This window comes from Felis catus, chromosome B2, assembly GCF_018350175.1.
Source record: "Felis catus isolate Fca126 chromosome B2, F.catus_Fca126_mat1.0, whole genome shotgun sequence".
NCBI lineage: Eukaryota > Metazoa > Chordata > Mammalia > Carnivora > Felidae > Felis > Felis catus.
The window spans coordinates 74,734,922-74,753,459 of NC_058372.1; the positions used below are offsets into that span (position 1 = coordinate 74,734,922).

Sequence of the window (18,538 nt, forward strand, 5' to 3'; positions counted from 1 at the left end):
CTCTCTTAAACATCAACTATTTGAGTCTCTAGAGATACAGAAAATCCTAATACAGTAAAAGATAAAAATTACAAACTAAACCAGAGTTTAAAGGCAAAAGTATTCCCTGATTCTCAAAAGTTGCCTACATTTTTTAAAAGATTCTGAAGTCGCTTAACTGAAGAAAGCCAAATCCAATCAAGAATAGCCCTGGTCTTGGGGCGCCTGGGTGGCGCAGTCGGTTAGGCGTCCGACTTCAGCCAGGTCACGATCTCGCGGTCCGTGAGTTCGAGCCCCGCCCGGAGTCGGGCTCTGGGCTGATGGCTCAGAGCCTGGAGCCTGTTTCCGATTCTGTGTCTCCCTCTCTCTCTGCCCCTCCCCCGTTCATGCTCTGTCTCTCTCTGTCCCAAAAATAAATAAACGTTAAAAAAAATTAAAAAATAATAATAAAAAAAAAAGAATAGCCCTGGTCTTCCTGGGCACCTCTTGTATCCAGGACCTCTTATAGGGGTCACCCCTTCCCAGATACCCTACAGTGCTGACACTGAGGGGATCTGGGACCGCAAGAGATATCTATTAACCTCTGGGCCCTAGATCACTTGGCTGTTTACATCACAATGGTTCAGTAATAACCAGATAGCATTAAATTATTGAAAAGTGCCACAGCCTTACTTCAAGGGTTGAACATTTCACCAATAGTTATTAAAACTGTCTGTGAAACCATATTTCTTTCCCATAAGCAAATTAAACGCTTGATTTATAAATTACTGAGGTACTTAAGTATTTATAGCTTAATAAAGTGAAATTCCCATCATACAGCTATATAGGACATCACAAAAATAGATTACATTTAAGAAAACCAGGTAGGGGCGCCTGGGTGGCTCACTTGGCTTAGCGCCTGCCTTCATTCGGCTCAGGTCATGATCTCACGTTTTGTGAATTCAAGCCCCGTGTCAGGCTCTGTGCTGACAGCGCGGAGCCTAGAGCCTGCCTCAGATTCTCGGTCTCCCTCTCTCTCTGCCTCTCCCCGGCTCACACTCTGTCTCGCACTCTCTCTCTCTCTCTCTCTCTCAAAAATAAACAAGAATTAAAAAAAAATTTTTTTAAGCAGGTAGATCTAACATGAGAAAATTTAAAAAGAATATGAAAGCGTCCATTCTAAATTGTTCAATGATAGTTATTATAGTTATAATCTGCACTACAGAATAAGAACATTATTGGGTTAAAGCAGTATTAGCTCTGGGAAGGTTTGTTTTTACATTGATTCCCATCAAAACCAAGACTCTCACCCTATAAGACTACAACACTTGCTGAACTTCCGGCACATCTGCAAAAACTATGTTTCCATATGAGTAAACAATCTCCATTTCTAATCACGGTCTAATTATGGTCATGGTTTTAACTGTTTCTATATTACTAGGTATTTGTCTTCATATAAAATTGCACTTGGGGTAATAAAAGCTTAGTCCTCGTATTTTAAATAACAAACACTCCAAGTCCTTTTTGGAATTGTGAAGGAAATATATATACAAACAAACTATAAGTGTTGAAAAACTATTTTAGTATTTTGTTTTGGTTCATCTTAATATTTCCTTTCGTGCATTTCTCTAAGAATATTCTGGGGAAAAAATAAAGTAAAAAAAAATAGAATATCTTATTGACTGACTCTCTGACAATTAGTCTTGTTGATAACCTTTGCCATTGTCAAAATCAAAACAGGTACCATCTATGTAGCATACATAATGTGGGAGTTAAAATACAAGGAGCTTTAACTATATTATCTACTAAGTTCCAGGTCCATACATTTAATTGCCAACTAGACTTCCCTACTTGGAAGTCCCACAGACATTTAAATTCACCATGTCCTGAAAAGAACTATCTCCCTTACAAACATATTCCATTACTCTGAAACTTGGTGAATGATACCACCATCCACTGAGTTATCAAGAAACCTGGGAGTTACGGGGCACCTGAGTGGCTCAGTTGATTAAGTATCCAACTTTGACTCAGGTCATGATCTCACAGTTCGTGAGTTTGAGCCTTGCATCGGGCTCTGTGCTGACAGCTCGGAGCCTGGAGCCTGCTTCAGATTCTGTGTTTCCTCTCTCTCTGCCCCTTCCCTGATCATACTCTTTGTTTCTCAAAAATAAATAAACGTTAAAAAAAAATCATCATCATCAAAATCATCATCATCATCATCATCATCATCATCATCATCATCATCCTGGGAGTTACAATAATATCAGTTGTAACAACCACTACCTGGGGACACTACTTTGTGCCAAGAATTATGCAAGCTATATTAACTATGTTAAATCTAACACCACCCTCCAAAACTTGCAAAATAGGTATCACTCCAAAAAATCTTACAGTAAAGAATCCTGTTTAATTTCAGCCAATTCAGGTTTTCTTCAATTAATTTGAGCACTGAAAGCTTTTTTCACCATAATTTCTGGCAAACCAAGCAACGGTACTAGTCAGATCAAACTTTGGAAATGCCTTTTTAAAAAACAAAACAAAACAAAAAACCATCATCAAACCTTTTTGTTAGCTCATCCTTTTTACCAAAATTGTATCAGTGATCTACTAGATAAAAATGAGTAGCTGAAAGGAAGATTATAGAAGTTTACAGTTGTATTGTCTGTATGTAAACAAAATTTTACTTCCTCATAGCCTGATTGCTCAGAGTAAGTCCAATTTCTTTCAAATCAATTCTTTATGAAAATTTACCTGTTAGAATAATATGTTTAAAGAGTAGGAGAAATAAAGAACATACCAGTATTTTATGCTTTGTTATGAGAATGAATGAATCGAGTAATATTAAGTTGCTATTTCTAGGAGGTACCAAATAACATATTCAGCACTACCCAGGCACTAAGCTTAAAAGCGTGGGAAATAGAGGAATAATTTATACAATATGATCCCTTCTCTCTAGATGCTTACAATCTAGTTGGGAATAAATAAATAGTAAAAAACCAAAAAGAAAGACCAAGAAGAGAAAAAAAAACTGAGCTCACAGATCGAGCAGATTGTGATTGCCAAACATGGGGGACAGGAAGTAGGTGAAGTGGGTAAAAAGGTTGAAGAGGTACAAATTTCTAGTTATAAAATAAATAAGTCACGGGATGTAATGTACAGCATGGTGACTACAGTTAATAATACTGCATATAATAAAAATGCACATTTGAAAGCTACTAAGAGAATAGATCTTAAAAGTTCTCATCAGGGGCGCCTGGGTGGCTCAGTCGGTTAAGCGGCCGACTTCGGCTCAGGTCATGATCTCGTGGTCCGTGAGTTCGAGCCCCACGTCGGGCTCTGTGCTGACAGCTCAGAGCCTGGAGCCTGTTTCAGATTCTGTGTCTCCCTCTCTCTGACCCTCCCCCATTCATGCTCTGTCTCTCTCTGTCTCAAAAATGAATAAATGTTAAAAAAAAAAAAGTTCTCATCACAAGAAAAAAATTTTTTTAGAACCATGTATGGTGATGGATTTTAGAACCATGTATGGTGATGGATTTTAACTAAAACTATTGTGGTGATCATTTCACAGTACACAAATATCAAATCATTATGCTGTGCACCTGAAATTAATATAACGTTATGTCAATTATATGTCAATAAAAAATAAATTAAAAAGTAAAATAAAAACAGACCAAGAGTACTTTGATAGAACATTAGAAATATCAAAAGAAGACACATGATTAATTGCCAAAGGCATGGTAAAATGATATGTAGCTAATAAGAGCTCAAAAGAGAAAGAGAGGATTCTTGGAAAATGCAGTGTAAAATAAAACAGGTAAAAATATTTCCAAAGAAATTACATAAATCTGCTTTAGTGATTCTTTATGTATACCTGCATTATCAATTTGCATTAAATTTTTCTTTTAAAAAAAAGTTTTACAGAATACAAGTAATTCAAGTAACACAGTAGGCTCAGCATTCTGCAAAAATACAAAAAGAAATCATGTCTAGCTCCAAAAATCACCTCTATCTACAAATTAGCCACGATTGTATATGCTGACATAAGCATATTGCAATACCAAATACTGAAAATTCTGCAAGAATTAAAATGTTATGGGTACATGGGAACAAGATAATCCAAACAAACTCGACATTTTTAAAAATCATTATCCACAACATTTTGAAAAACCCAAAGTATCTATGCCAAAGAAAAAAGAAATTCCACAGAAGACCAATAAATGGATAATCCAGCATCATACCTTAGGAAAAAATATGTTGGCAGAATTATTCATATAAGAACTTATTTTTGGATACCTAGACAGATTTTAATGCCATATTTAAAATGAAAAATATCTAGTCATAGAAAAGTATCATATTGAGACAGGGAAACTCAAAGGGCCCATGAAAAACTGCTTTATTCACTCTTTACTTTTTTCTCTTTTTTTCTGCTTCTACTCTTGCTAGGACCTATGCCCCACCCCCCTACACACACCTCATAGAACACATAATGTATGTCTTCCTTGCAAAGGTCAAGGATTTAATGATTTCTTTGGAGACTTTGAGCACAATAGATAACACTGAAGGAGTGACTGGGCAGGGTCATCACGAATGTTTTCCAAGACCACTGACTCAAGATCCCTGGCTGCAGGGCACAAGTGACTTATGGAGATACCTAAATACTCTTCATTCTTGGATTACTGACAAGATCTGGGCACCAGACCACCATCCTCAATAAAAACTCCAGGCCCAAGCAAAGACGAGGTTCACTCTTCCTTCCTTTCTCAGTCTCCCAGACACTCTGTCCATATCTACACACTCTCCATACCTTAAAAAACTCTGCTTTTACTTCCTCTTGGAAAGTTTGATTTTTATCCTGCAGGAAGCCAAGAACCCTCCTGGCTGGTCCTACGGGACTTCCCTCTGGGTCCTTGGACCCAGCCAGCCTGCATCAATATCGTTAAGATATATTAGAAAGTATGAGATCAAAGATATACCTGTTTGCAATTGTATTAAGGTCAGTACTTATACTATTATCTCTTAACTTTCACTTATTATGTTCCTAATTGCTACCCCCAATTATACAAAGTAAATGTAACAAGAGGAATCCTCCTGTTCATTTTCTGAATGTCTTACAATACTTGCTGTTGCAGTAAGAAAGAATAAATAGACATTTGTCAATTTTGGCTTTAAAAAATAATCTATATGCTAAATGAGGCCTGAAAGATCCTTTATTATTCAAACACAATAACAGTTTCCTGTCCAATTAAATACAATGTCTAAATATATCCCACATAACACATTTTCAAACAGGTTCCTTTCTTTACAGTCCTAAGAGAAGCCAGGAGAATGATTCCATTAAAGAACTTCAAAATCATCAAAAGTTTAGCAAGATCTACACAGTAAAATTAACATGAAAGGAAACTGCCATAAAGCAACCATATATAAATATGATTATATATATATTTATATAAATATATAGATCATATATAAATATCATATATAAATAGTTTTAGGAACTTTACTTTCTCTGTTAGTAAAGCATTCCTTTACCTAAATTTCAAATACTGTACGTAAGCTGGAAGAATAATAAGATGAATATCTCCACCAAGATTAAACATTTGTGAGCATTTTGTTACAAATGCTCTGCTACCTCCTGCCCCATCTCTTCCTCTTCCCCTTCCTTCAATCTATCAATTTATTTATTTCTGGCAAGCACCCTATAATCAATATATTAATACTTCTAAAGAAAAACAGATAACACTAAGTCAGATAAATACTATAAATACCCTTATATAAATTCAGTTCCACTTCCCACCAAATGGGTTCAGACACATCAGGTTTTATCCCAAATTTAAATTTTTTAAATGTAGATAAAGGATGGTGGGCTGCAGCTTAATCCCCATGTCACAGAGGTGGAAACTAAGACACACAAAGGATAAATAAGGTATTCAAGACTAAAACAAGTAGCAAAACCAAGTACGAAAATATAGGCAATCTACTCCAGAGCCCACTTCTAACCACTGCTCTAGGAAGCCTCCAATCCAACAGGAAACCCTCATGACTTTCTTGATCTATGCAGAGTAATTCCATCACCCCTGACTGTAATGCTGGCCTAATCTGGACACCATCCTCTCTCACTGGGTTTACAATAGCCTGCTACCCAGGCCATCTGGTTCTTCTATCCATTCGACTACTAGTAAAAGCTAATGTTCTTTAGCCTCCAAGAAACTACAGGTTCTGTGCTCTCTCATTTATGTTATACTAGTGACTTCACCTACCACTCTCCTCTCTCTCACATCACCAGCGCACTGGCCTCTATGCTACTCCTTGTCCCCAGGCATGTTCCCACTTAGGGCCTGGCACATGTTTCCTTTTATATCTACATGACTGCCCCCCTCACTACTATGGTATCATTTTCCAATGAGGCCCTACACTGTCCACTTTATTTAAAGGTGCAACTACCCCCCCACTGAGCGATGGACGCTCCAAATGCCCTTTTCCTGCCCTAGTTTGTCTAATATTTATTACCTTCCAACATCCTAGACAGTTCACTTATTTTTTATCTCCCTATCTTTTCTGCTCTTAGATTTATAGGTGTACCAATGTATGCTCAGCCCTTAGAAAATCATCTAATGTATACTAAATGCACAAAAAGTAATTGTTGCTATTGGGACTTCTATGTCAACTTCAACCCAAATCCTTTGAGTTATGCTCCTCTACATCTCTTATAGTTAGCATTTCTCAGTATATCCCAAACAGTTACAATTTCAAAAAATATGCTTAAATTACATTTTAAAACAGCCGAATGTTACACACTTAGGCTTTTATGAAGACTATTTTTAGAAACACACTTTATAGACATGGAGAGATGTTCATGTCACTGAGAGAAGACAGATAAGGAAGAGCTTATATAGTATGATCTTTGTGTAAGGAAAACAGTATATATTTGTGTGAATTTAAAGGTTTTCTGGTATAATGACATTAGGTATTTCCAAAGCATTTCTCCCTTCTGCATATTTGTATTTTCTCATTTTTTCAATAATGAAGATATATTGTTTGTATGATTAAAAAATAAATATACTTCTATACCCCCCAAAATTATTCTTCACAATACAATTACCAGCTAAATTCTAACTCTTGCTCTATTAATAAAATATGTATCCACTGTTAATACAGCTGTTTTATAAATGCAATATAGATATATGCTATTAATGTAACTTAACAGACCATCTACAGATATTTATCTAATTATTTTCCTTATACAAGGGATGATGGGGTCAATTCTTTTCTTTATACAAAGAATAACATGACACAAGTGTGTTAAATATTACCAATATTATCTATGGGAAATCCACATATTCAATCTAAGTTTCAGATATTACCTTTGGAATACTCCTTTCAATGGCAGTTCTTTTTTTTTTTTTTTTAATTTTTTTTTAACGTTTTTTATTTATTTTTGAGACAGAGAGAGACAGAGCATGAACGGGGGAGGGGCAGAGAGAGAGGGAGACACAGAATCGGAAACAGGCTCCAGGCTCTGAGCCATCAGCCCAGAGCCTGACACGGGGCTCGAACTCACGGACCGCGAAATCGTGACCTGAGCTGAAGTCGGACGCTTAACCGACTGAGCCACCCAGGCGCCCCATTGGCAGTTCTTTTAATAAGCTTTTTTACTCGTGGTATAAACTTACAAACATTTTTTATCTTTAAATTCAGAGCTATAAGTTCTGAAGCATAAATATATTCAACTTGAGCTTTTGATTTTGCTGCTGTTAAAAGTATTATTTATTATTTATTTCAAATGCGTCCTGCTTCAAAGTATTTAAAGTAATATAATTAATAAAATAAAGCTCTGGATTTAGAAAAATTATATTCTATATTTTACACAACTTAAAAGTGACTAATATTTCACTTAAGGAAAATCAACAAAAGAGCTACTTTATTTTTTTTAAAGAGCTACTTTAATGCCAACTCTTAATTTAGAAAATGTATTCATTTTCAGAAAAATTTGGAATCCTTGTTTTAACTTCTAATATGTATAGAAAATAGTGTTAATTAACATTTCAAAGTCAAGCTTAATTATGGTCAATTACTTTCTTCCCAAATAAAAAACAAGTTCATTTATTGTCTATAAAAGGAAACCTAAATTGGCTTATAATGCTTTCCCATGATCTTAAATCTAGAAAAATAATACTATATTTTTTAATGTTTACACATATTTATATCTGACGTTCTTTTAAATGAAATTTGATTTCAATTTTTCCAAAATTAACTTCCATTCAATAATTTCTTAATTATTATAAAAACTTTACAAAAAAATAAAGACTCAAGTGTTTTTAAAATGAAAGTTTACATACCTTGGCTTCCGAAATGCTAAACTATATTGCTGGCAAGCCAGACCCACAGTGGGGGTATAGACAATAGGCATGAATTTCTCAATGTCAGACATTAGCACTCTGTAAAAGAGTTTTTCATTTCTATCTTGAAGATCCATTAAGAGAAGATACCTGTGGAAATTGGACATAATGAGATCTATATTCCAACAAATCATGAAATAGCTGCTTAGATTTTTAACCATTTTTCAACAAAGTATTAAGTACTTTTTAGGTCATAAAGAAAACATCTGATCAAAAAGGACTTTAGAAATATTCTTAAACACCTCAAAGAATGAAGAACCATGAACCTGAGTGAGGTTTATTCAAACATTAAAATCATTGCTGAAACAGCAGGTTTATTTAATACCTGGAAAGATTTTATCCCTATTTTAAAATGAAAATGCCACTATAGATAGAATTTAAATATTAAGTAAATAGACTTCATCTTTTAACTTGTAGTACTGAATAACCAAGGGAAATGAAAAGTAGACAATAAGGAATAAGCAGTGACTCTAAAAATTACTAAGGTAGGCAAGTTCAAGAGACTTTTCTTATCATTTTATCAAATGTCCTTTTTCTTTCTAGAGGTATTTCTAACCCAGAGTTACCTTTCTAAACACTAGCCTTATTATGTTACCTGTAACCTTCGAGAATTCATAGAATAACACCCAAACCGCTGAGTACAACTTAAAATAGTCTTGCAAAATTGAACTTAACAGTCTTACCATACTTTTTAGGTTCATTTTCATTCACCAGAAAACTTGAAAATGCACAAAATTTGGAGCCAGAGATACAAGGATTCTAATGTTTGGCAAACAGATGGGTTACACCAACCCCCGTAACATTTGAAGATGATGACTTTCGGCCAAGCTAAAACTGATTTAGTTATGTGGAAATCATCACTGCTGAATCAGTGATCAATTCTCAGACCTCATTTTATTTTACCCGTCAAAATATTTGACACAGGTGTCTTTCCTTAGAGCTCAATATACTCTTTTTACTTGACTTCTGGGCCATGATACTGTTCTTGGTTTTCTTCCTGTCTTACTGGTTATTCCTTTCCTGTTTCGTTGCTGCTTCCTCCTCTTCTCTGAAAGCTAACACTCATCTCTGATATATTAGGAACTTAAGTTGGCTTTACCCTTAATATATTCCCAAAATCTACACACCTTCATTGCTACCATCCTGGGTCTAATCTCTTGTATTAATAATTATTATTATTGTAATAGTCTCCTAAATATTCTTCCAGTCTACATTCTATTCACAACGTTGCAGACAATCTTCTTGAAAAATAGATCAGGTCTTGTTGATCTACTTAAAACCTTGAATGGCTCCCCATTTCACTCAGAATAACACCAAAGTCCTATAGTGGCCTTCAAAGCCATTCGGAAACTGTCCTCCATTACCTTGCTAACTTCCCCTCCCAATCTACCATATTCCCTAAGCTCATTCTGATCCAGACATAAGTCTCCCTGCTGATCCTGGAACATACCAGGTGAAGAACACTGTTTCCCAGATTTCCTCATGGCTAATCACCTCACTGCCTTTGATTATTCACTCATAAGTCATCTTCTCAATGAAGTCTATCCTGATCAATATGACAATATAATAATGCAAACTAACCATACCATCCCTCAATATTCTCAGCCCCTCTTATCCTATTTTTTTCCATTAGCACCTGTCAATTTCTAGCATACTAATTTATTATTTTACTATTTAGTATTTAATAATTTTTTAAAACAATTTACCTAAGTTCCATGAGGGCAGAGATCATTGTCTATAATCCTAATGTCTGAAAGAGCACCTGACACTGAGCCGATGTTCAATAAATACTTGAGGAACAGTCTATGGTAAAAACATGAACGTGACTAGCTCTTACACGGTAGAGGTAAATGGCCCAGGAAAAGAATGTAAAGTAAAAACATTTGAGTCTGAAGGAAAGACTAACAGAACAAATGAAAGAGATTGTAAAGGAGTTCAAGAAACAGCAAACATACACATTAGGCAAATGGATCAGCTTCCTTCCTCAGCTGCCCCTGGGAAGCTCATGGGCTTATGAAAAGTAGTCATGGCAGTGATAGAGGTTATCCATGGGCTCAGCAACATGAACTTCCACTCACCAGACCAATCTAACTACAGACACTGCTGAGTACCCCATGCGCCAGCAGAAGAGACCAATGCTGGGCACCTGATATGGCACCGTTCCCAAGGGATGACCAGCAAGCTACATGGCAGCAAGCTGATTACACTGGACTGCTTCCATCATGGAGGGGTGGTGCTTTATTTTTTTTTTTAACTGGAATAGGCACTTACTATGGATACAAATTTGCCTTCTCTGCACAGAATACCTCTGGCTAAACTACAATCCACAGATTTATAGAATGCTTTAAACACCACTATGGTATTCCACACAATATTTCTTTTAATCAAGGAACTTACTTCAAATGACAGCAAATGAAATGTGGCAATGGGCCCATGTTCTTGGAATTCACTAGTCTTGCCATGTTTCCCACCATCCTGAAGCAGCTGGCTTGACAGAATGGTAGAATGGCCTTCTGGTGACTCAGTTACAGTACGAGGTAGGTGGCAACACCTTGCAAAGCTGGGGCAAGGTTCTCCAGAATGCTAGCTATACTCTGAATCAGTGTCCAATATATGGTGCTATTTCTCCTATAGCCAGGATTCACAGGTCAACGAACCAAAGGATGGAAATAAAAGTGGCACCACTATGACCCCCCCCCCCCATTCCGGTGACTAACAAAATTTCTGCTTCCTGTCCCTGTGAACTTATGCTCTGCTGGCCTAGAAGTCTTAGTTCCAAAGGGAGGAATGTTTCTACCAGGAGACAATGATTTCACTGAACTGGAAGTTAAAACCACTGCTAGCCACTCTGGGCACCATATGCCTCTGAATCAACAAGCAAAGAAAAGAATTACTTTTCTTTTGGGGTGGGTTGGGATGGGGTGATTGATCCTGACTATCAAAGGGAAATTGGACTGCTACTTCATTATTATTATTATTAATCTCTTCAACCCCATGACAGAAAGGAATCCTGCCAAAGACTGCCTTTGGATTCGAACCGCAACTCTCCCCTTGGTTTCCAGCCTGCCAGTCAGCCTATGGATTTAGGACTTACCTCGGCTCCATAATCGTGTGAGCCAATTCCTTAAAATCAATCAATCAATCAATCAATCAATCAATCTATATAGAACCAGCAGGTTATGTATGTTGTATATATGTTAGTACTTTTTCTCTGGAGAACCCTAATACAAATACTTACTAGGTACTGGTCTGCTACCTCTTCTAACCTTTGCAGCAATATTTTCAAAGAACTGTCACTTCTTTTAATCCACAAATGAAAAACCTGAAGTTTGGAGGGTTTCAGCACCTTATTAAGAAAGGGCCAGATCAAAAGCACAGGGCCAGGCATGTACAGTGGTCATGGCAGTGGCTGCAGCAACTTGCTCAAGGCCCCACTGCTCATAAAATACAGCCAGAATTCCAACCAAGGGCTCTCTAATTCCAAAGGTAGGGAAAACATTACTTTCACCTTTGTGCAGACACAGAAACTGAATTCTAAAAGTAAGTGACCCAAATCTGCAGTAGTGTTAGAACCAAGCTTGGAAGTTGAAAAAGTATGCTTTTATCTACAATGAACTTAAAGTCTGACTAAAAGCCACTATGACCTGTTTTGCTCTGTCTAGAATGGCATTTCCTGGGGTGCCTGGGTGGCTCAGTCAATGAAACATCCGATTCAGCTCAGGTCATGATCTCACGGCTCATGAGTTTGAGCCCCCTGTCGGGCTCTGTGCTGACAGCTCACAACCTGCTTCAGATATTCTGTCCCCTCTCTCTCTGCCCCTCCCCTGCTCACACTCTATCTCAAAATAAAAAATACATATATTTTAGAATAGCATTTCCTGATAATTCACCTTTATAGCAACCATTTGATCACAAGAGAAAAGTGGTCTGAGGATATAGTTTAGAAAAGAAAATTTTATATTATTCAAATGCTGCTACTGAAGGTAATTTTTTTTAAAAACATCATTGTATTTCTAGGCAAATTCTTCTCAAACTTGACTACTCTGTCCAAATCACTAAATATTTTAACTTCCTCATCCAATAAAAAAATAGACAACTGCCTAAGAGAAACATAAAAATCATCTTCAGGAATATGTTACCTGTCAAAGTCAGAGGTCAGACGCTCAAAATTTTTAATTACTCTAAGAACCTGGATATCCTGACTGATGAAGCAAGGTGGCAACAATCCATGAATATTCAATTGTTGTCTCTCTTCCAGGGTAAAAGCCAAGTCCTATGGAGGAAAAAAACAAACAAACAGTAATTTAAAGGGAATAATAACCAAAAACTATAGATGTACACACACTTAAAATCCAATATATGGAATTAAAAATCAGAACATCTGGTATTGCCTAAACAAGGCCATCCAACTGTGTAATCTCTCAATACCTCAGTTTCCTCATCTTTATATATTAGAGTACTATAATATTTTCAGGTCTGTGTCATTCATATTTGAGGTTTGAAATTAGGTAATGGAGAAAATGATGTGAAGATACGCAAATGAAAGACATAAATACTATTACTGTCATTAAATATATAAATGAATAGGAGTTACAAGAGATTTTTAAATTATGAACAGTTTAAAATTATGAACCACCTATGACCTGCTGTTCCTCAACCTATAAAATAGATCAGGAAATGCCTTATATATAATTGAGACACCCAACACTGCTCCCCCAAACTATCTCTTACTGTTCTTATTACATTTCTAGCTACACAAACTTTCTCACCATTGCCTAAACATACCACACCCTTTTATTCTTTCATGACACCACGGACAAAAATTTTTCTCTGCTTCTCTGTCCTTCAAGCCTGACCTTAAATGCTCCCTCCTCTCTAATGCCTCTCTAAAGCCTCTCCAGACTCAGCCAGTATGTCCATTAGAACCCTATTATTTTATACTATGTTATCTGTTTACATGAACACTGACTGTAAAAAACATGAAGCTCAAAAATAAGTAACAAAATATAACTGATGGGCTGATACAAAAACCCAGAATGGACTGAAGAGATTTGCTGGAATATAATAAGAGGGGAAGTAGTAGCAGAGAAACCCCAGTAGTCATTAATCTGGAAGAATGGGATGAGCCATTCCCCTGGAGATGACTCCTCCTGGGGCTACCGAAGCCCAAAACACTTCTTTGACTAGACTGACAACTGTTTCTCTGGGTCTGGCAAAAGTGCACCAAAATGATGATGGTTGGGTTCACTCATTACGACCATTACTGACGCTTCTTAAGACAGCTTGGATGGGTAGACATGTGTCCACTGACCTTGTAATGGGTGATTCTACAGCCATCCTCCTCTGCCCCTGAAAGTTTCTTGCAATGGTAGAACAGTGATTCCTAAGTCTTTAGAAGGTTTATTACTCAGGGGAAAAGACAATTTGGTTCACCCCAGAGGTAGATGACAGACCCTGACTGTTGAGAAATGAACACATTGAACCTCAGAAAGTAGGTGAAGGAGGTCAACAGATGAGCAACTCTTTCTTTCTTCTTACTTTTTATATTAATAGGCCCATTTATTCATGTCACTGATGAAAAAGCCTTATGTTTAATTAAACTTCTGGGTCAGGGAACAGACTGAAGAAAGTCAAATAGATTAGTCCACTGAATGACACATAGTGGAGCACTCTAAGATGCCTACAAGGGCTAGCTGGGAGTGATGGCTCCAGAACCTCCAGAATGAGAAGCTGTATACAATCTTGACTTCTCAGCAGAAGGTCTCCCAAGTGCTATCAGCACAGGTGGTGTCCAGTTTCCAGATATTTTTCTCCACTAGCAGCCACTCTTATGACTGCAAATGCCCCATTGTTACAAGTTCAGCTGGGGGTCCTCTGGAGCTGTTCTGTTCCCCAGGAGCTCGATGGGCCCTTTCCTAATGATAATCCATAGTGTTCAGCTGTGGCTGGCCCAACCACTCTCTCCTGGATGCCTAGAGAACAGCAGACAGTGCAGCCTGTCAGTCCTTTGCCTAGGAGTTCCAGTAGGCACCAGGAGACACTCGTGGTATTGCTAGAACCTTCTGCATGCCATTTGCTTTTTTATCAGTGGTTTGTGTCTCCAACCACAATGCAAAACCATGAGGTCAGTATTTTGTCTGGGTTTTTTTTTTCTTTTCCACTGCTCCATTTTTAGTGCTTAGAAAAGTACCTAGAACTAACACATGAATTAGCAAGGTCCGAGGATATAAAATCAATGAGCAGAAATCTGTTGCACTTCTATATACCAATAACAAAGCAGCAGAGAAAGAAATCAAAGAATTGATCCCATTTCCAACTGCACCAAAAACAGTAAGATATCTAGGAATAAACCTAACCAAAGAGTAAAAGATCTGTACTCTGAAAACCATACAAGACTTATGAAAGAAACTGAAGAAGATGCAAAGAAATGGAAAAGCATTCCATGCTCATGGATTGGCAGAACAAATATTGTTAAAATGTCCAGACTACCAAAGGAATCTACACATTTAATGCAATCCCTATCAAAATACCACCAGCAGGGTGCCTCAGTGACTCAGTTGGTTGAGCGTCTGACTTCAGCTCAGGTCACCATCTCATGGTTCGTGGGTTTGAGCCCCACATAGGGCTCTGTGCTGACAGCTCATAGCCTGGAGCCTGCTTCAGATTCTGTGTCTCCCTCTGTCTCTGTCCCTTTCCTGCTTGTGCTCTGTTTCTCTCTCTCAAAATTAAACAAGAAAATAAAAATAAAAATAAAAATAAATACCACTAGCATTTTTCAGAGAGCTAGAACATACAAGCCTAAAATTTGTATAGAACCACAAAAGACCCCAAATAGCCAAAGCAATCCTGAAAAAGGAAAGTGAAACTGGAGGCATCACAATTCCGGATTTCAAGATATATTACAAAGGTGTAGTCATCAAAACAGTATGGAACTGACACAAAAACAGACACATACATCAATGAAATGAAACAGAAAACTCAGAAATGGACCCACAAATATATGGTCAACTAATCTTTGACAAAGCAGGAAAGAATATCCAATGGAAAAAAGTCTCTTCAACAAATGATGTTGAGAAAACTGGACGGTGACATGCCAAAGAATGAAACTAGACCACTGCTTACACCATACACAAAAATACACTCAAAATGGATGAAAGACTTAAGTGTGAAATAGGAAACCATCAAAATCCTAGAGGAGAACACAGGTAGCAAACTCTTTGACCTCAACCAGAGAAAATCTTACCAGACAAGGGAAGAGAAACAAAAGCAAACATGAACTCAATTGGGACTTCATCAAGATAAAAAGCTTCTGCACAGCAAAGGAAACAATCAACAAAACTAAAAGGCAGCCTACAGAATGGGAGAAGATATTTGCAAATGATATATCTGATAAAGGGTTAGTGTAAAGAACATATCAAACTCAACACCCCAAAATCAAACAGCCCTGTTAAGAAATGGGCATAAAACATGGATACATTTCCAAAGAAGACATCCAGATGGCTAAAAGACACATGAAAAGATGCTCAACATCACTCATTATCAGGGAAATACAAATCAAAACCACAACAGGATAACCACCTCACATCTGTCCAAATGGCTAAAATTAACAACACAAGAAACAAGAGGTGCTGGCGAGGATGTGGAGAAAGGGGAACCCTCTTACACTGTTGGTGGGAATGCAAATTGGTGCCGCCACTCAGTATGGAGGTTCCTCAAGAAATTAAAAATAGAAAAAAATACAGATGCAAAGAGTTACATGCACCCCAATGTTTACAGCAGTATTATCAACAATAGTTGAACTATGGCAAATCCAACTGTCCACCCACTGATGAATGGATAAAGAAGATGTGGTATGTATATATGTACACACACACACACACGCACAGACAATGGAATATTACTCAGCCACCAAAAAGAATGAAATCTTGCCGTTTGCAACAACACGGATGGAGACAGAATGTATGCTAAGCGAAATAAATCAATTAGAGAAAGACAAATGTCATGATTTCACTCATATGTGGAATTTAAGAAACAAAACAGATGAACACATGGAAAGGCAGGGTGGGAGGCAGGGAGAGAAAAGAGGGAAAGAAACCAAAAGAGACTCTTAACGATAGGGAACAAAGTGAGGGCTGCTGGAGGGGAGTTGGGTGGGAGATGGGTTAGATGGGTGATAGGTATTAAGGGAGGGCACTTGTGGTGATGAGCACTGGGTATTGTATATGAGTGAGAAATCAATGAATTCTACTCCTGAAACCAATATTGCACTGTATATGAACTAAAGTTAATTGAATTTAATTAAAATAAATTAAATTAATTAAAATTTAAACAAAATAAATAAATAAATGTTAAAAGTACCTGATATAACTGGGATTCAGTAACTTGCTACATAAACAAAATGGAAAGCTTTAAATATTTAACTTCTGAGAAATATTAAAATTTTAAAAAATAGTACAACTGCTGCTGAGGAAACTGATTAGCATATTAATTCTGGTAAAATTAAGTTTAAAATTAAAAGCAATCAGTAAGGGATATTGTTTTAAAAAAAAGTAATTGTAAAATGGAAAGCATACTTCACCTGTTAAAGAAATATCTGGGAAGACTGATCCTTTAAAACATAATGTCATGAGGGGTGCCTGGGTGGCTCAGTCGGTTAAGCATCCGACTTCGGCTCAGGTCATGATCTCACGGTCCGTGAGTTCGAGCCCCGCGTCGGGCTCTGTGCTGACAGCTCAGAGCCTGGAGCCTGTTTCAGATTCTGTGTCTCCCTCTCTCTCTCTGACCCTCCCCTGTTCATGCTCTGTCTCTCCCTGTCTCAAAAATAAATAAACGTTAAAAAAAATTTAATAAAAAAAAAACATAATGTCATGAATAACTCTTCAGAATAAAACAGAATTATGTAGGGGCGCCTCGGTGGCTCAGTCTGTTAAGTGTCAGACTTTGGCTCAGGTCATGATCTCACGGTTCGTGAGTTTGAGCCCCACATCAGGCTCTGTGCTGACAGCTCAGAGCCTGGAGCCTGCTTTGGATTCTGTGTCTCCCTCTCTCTCAGCCCCTTCCCTGCTCATACTTTCTCTCTCTCTCTTTCTCTCTCTCTCTCTCAAAAATGAATAAACATTAAAAAATTTTTTTCTAAACAGAATTATGTACAGTAATGTAATTGAAAAAAAAAGAAAAATTCAATAAATTTTTCTCTTGCTCAAAATGAAAAATTTGTAAGTTAAAAATGGGAAAAAAGCTAGAGTAAAACTGAGCCTCAAAAATACATGAACATATGTAAAGAATCAGTAAATTTCTGAATATTACACCTTGAAAATATGCCTCCAAACCAAGAATAAAAATTATCAATATTATGAGAATAAGACTTATAATCAGAAGCACTAACATATTCTCCTGTGTTCACTTAAAAACGGCACTTGGTCATTTATTGGTATATTAGCCAGTCTTTTTACATAAATTTTCCAATGTCGGTCTGACCTAACAGGTCTCCCATATTGCATGCCATGTGAATGACAATGCCATCTGGCTATCTTCTGATATTCTTTCATGTTTAGTAACTACAACCCCCCATATGCTGTTAACCAAATATTCTATGGCATAATAGTGTCAATTTGACTCTGAAAAAACAACAACCAAAAACAAAACAAAGCAAAAAAACTACGGCTTAAAAATTTGGGAACTGGTCCAGGTTAAAGTCCTATGATTGGGTTCATATTCTATTACTGATCTTTATGAATTAAAAAAAAAGTTAACACATAAGCAAACTTAAACCTTAAAATCACTGAAAATTCAAAAATATATATGGCATGATTTTGTTTAAACCACAGTTTTTAAGAATGACACATCAAGGTGATTCCTACCAACCTGCGGCTTCCCAGAAAGTATACAGCAAATGGTTAAGTGGAATTCTGAACCATTTAATAATCCTGGCTCTAAGTTTCATTTTTTCGTACTAACAGAGACATATTCATATATATTTTGTAGAAATTACAAACAGTAGCTTAACACATTCTCCTTATTAAACGCTAGCTTAATACAGTGAAACACTATCTTAATGCATTCTCCTTATTAAAAGCTGATGTAACAAGTATCTGTTTCAAAGAATTTTTACCTTAGGGTTATGCTGTGGGGCCTATCCAACAAAGGACAGTGTATCCCAAGTATGCATGCAGCTTCTAACTTCC

The 18,538-nt window shown here is 36.9% G+C and overlaps 1 protein-coding gene across 1 annotated transcript in view; it reads right to left on the reverse strand.

Annotated features, from left to right (window-relative positions):
- ME1 (malic enzyme 1) overlaps window positions 1-18,538 on the reverse strand; it is a 189,471-nt gene that overhangs the window by 149,383 nt on the left and 21,550 nt on the right. Inside the window, exons 2-3 of the mRNA XM_011282499.4 lie at window positions 12,494-12,627; window positions 8,295-8,444 (exon numbers count right to left, since the gene is read on the reverse strand). Of these exons, the coding sequence (XP_011280801.3) occupies window positions 8,295-8,444; window positions 12,494-12,627 (284 nt within the window). The remainder of the gene's footprint in view (window positions 1-8,294; window positions 8,445-12,493; window positions 12,628-18,538) is intronic.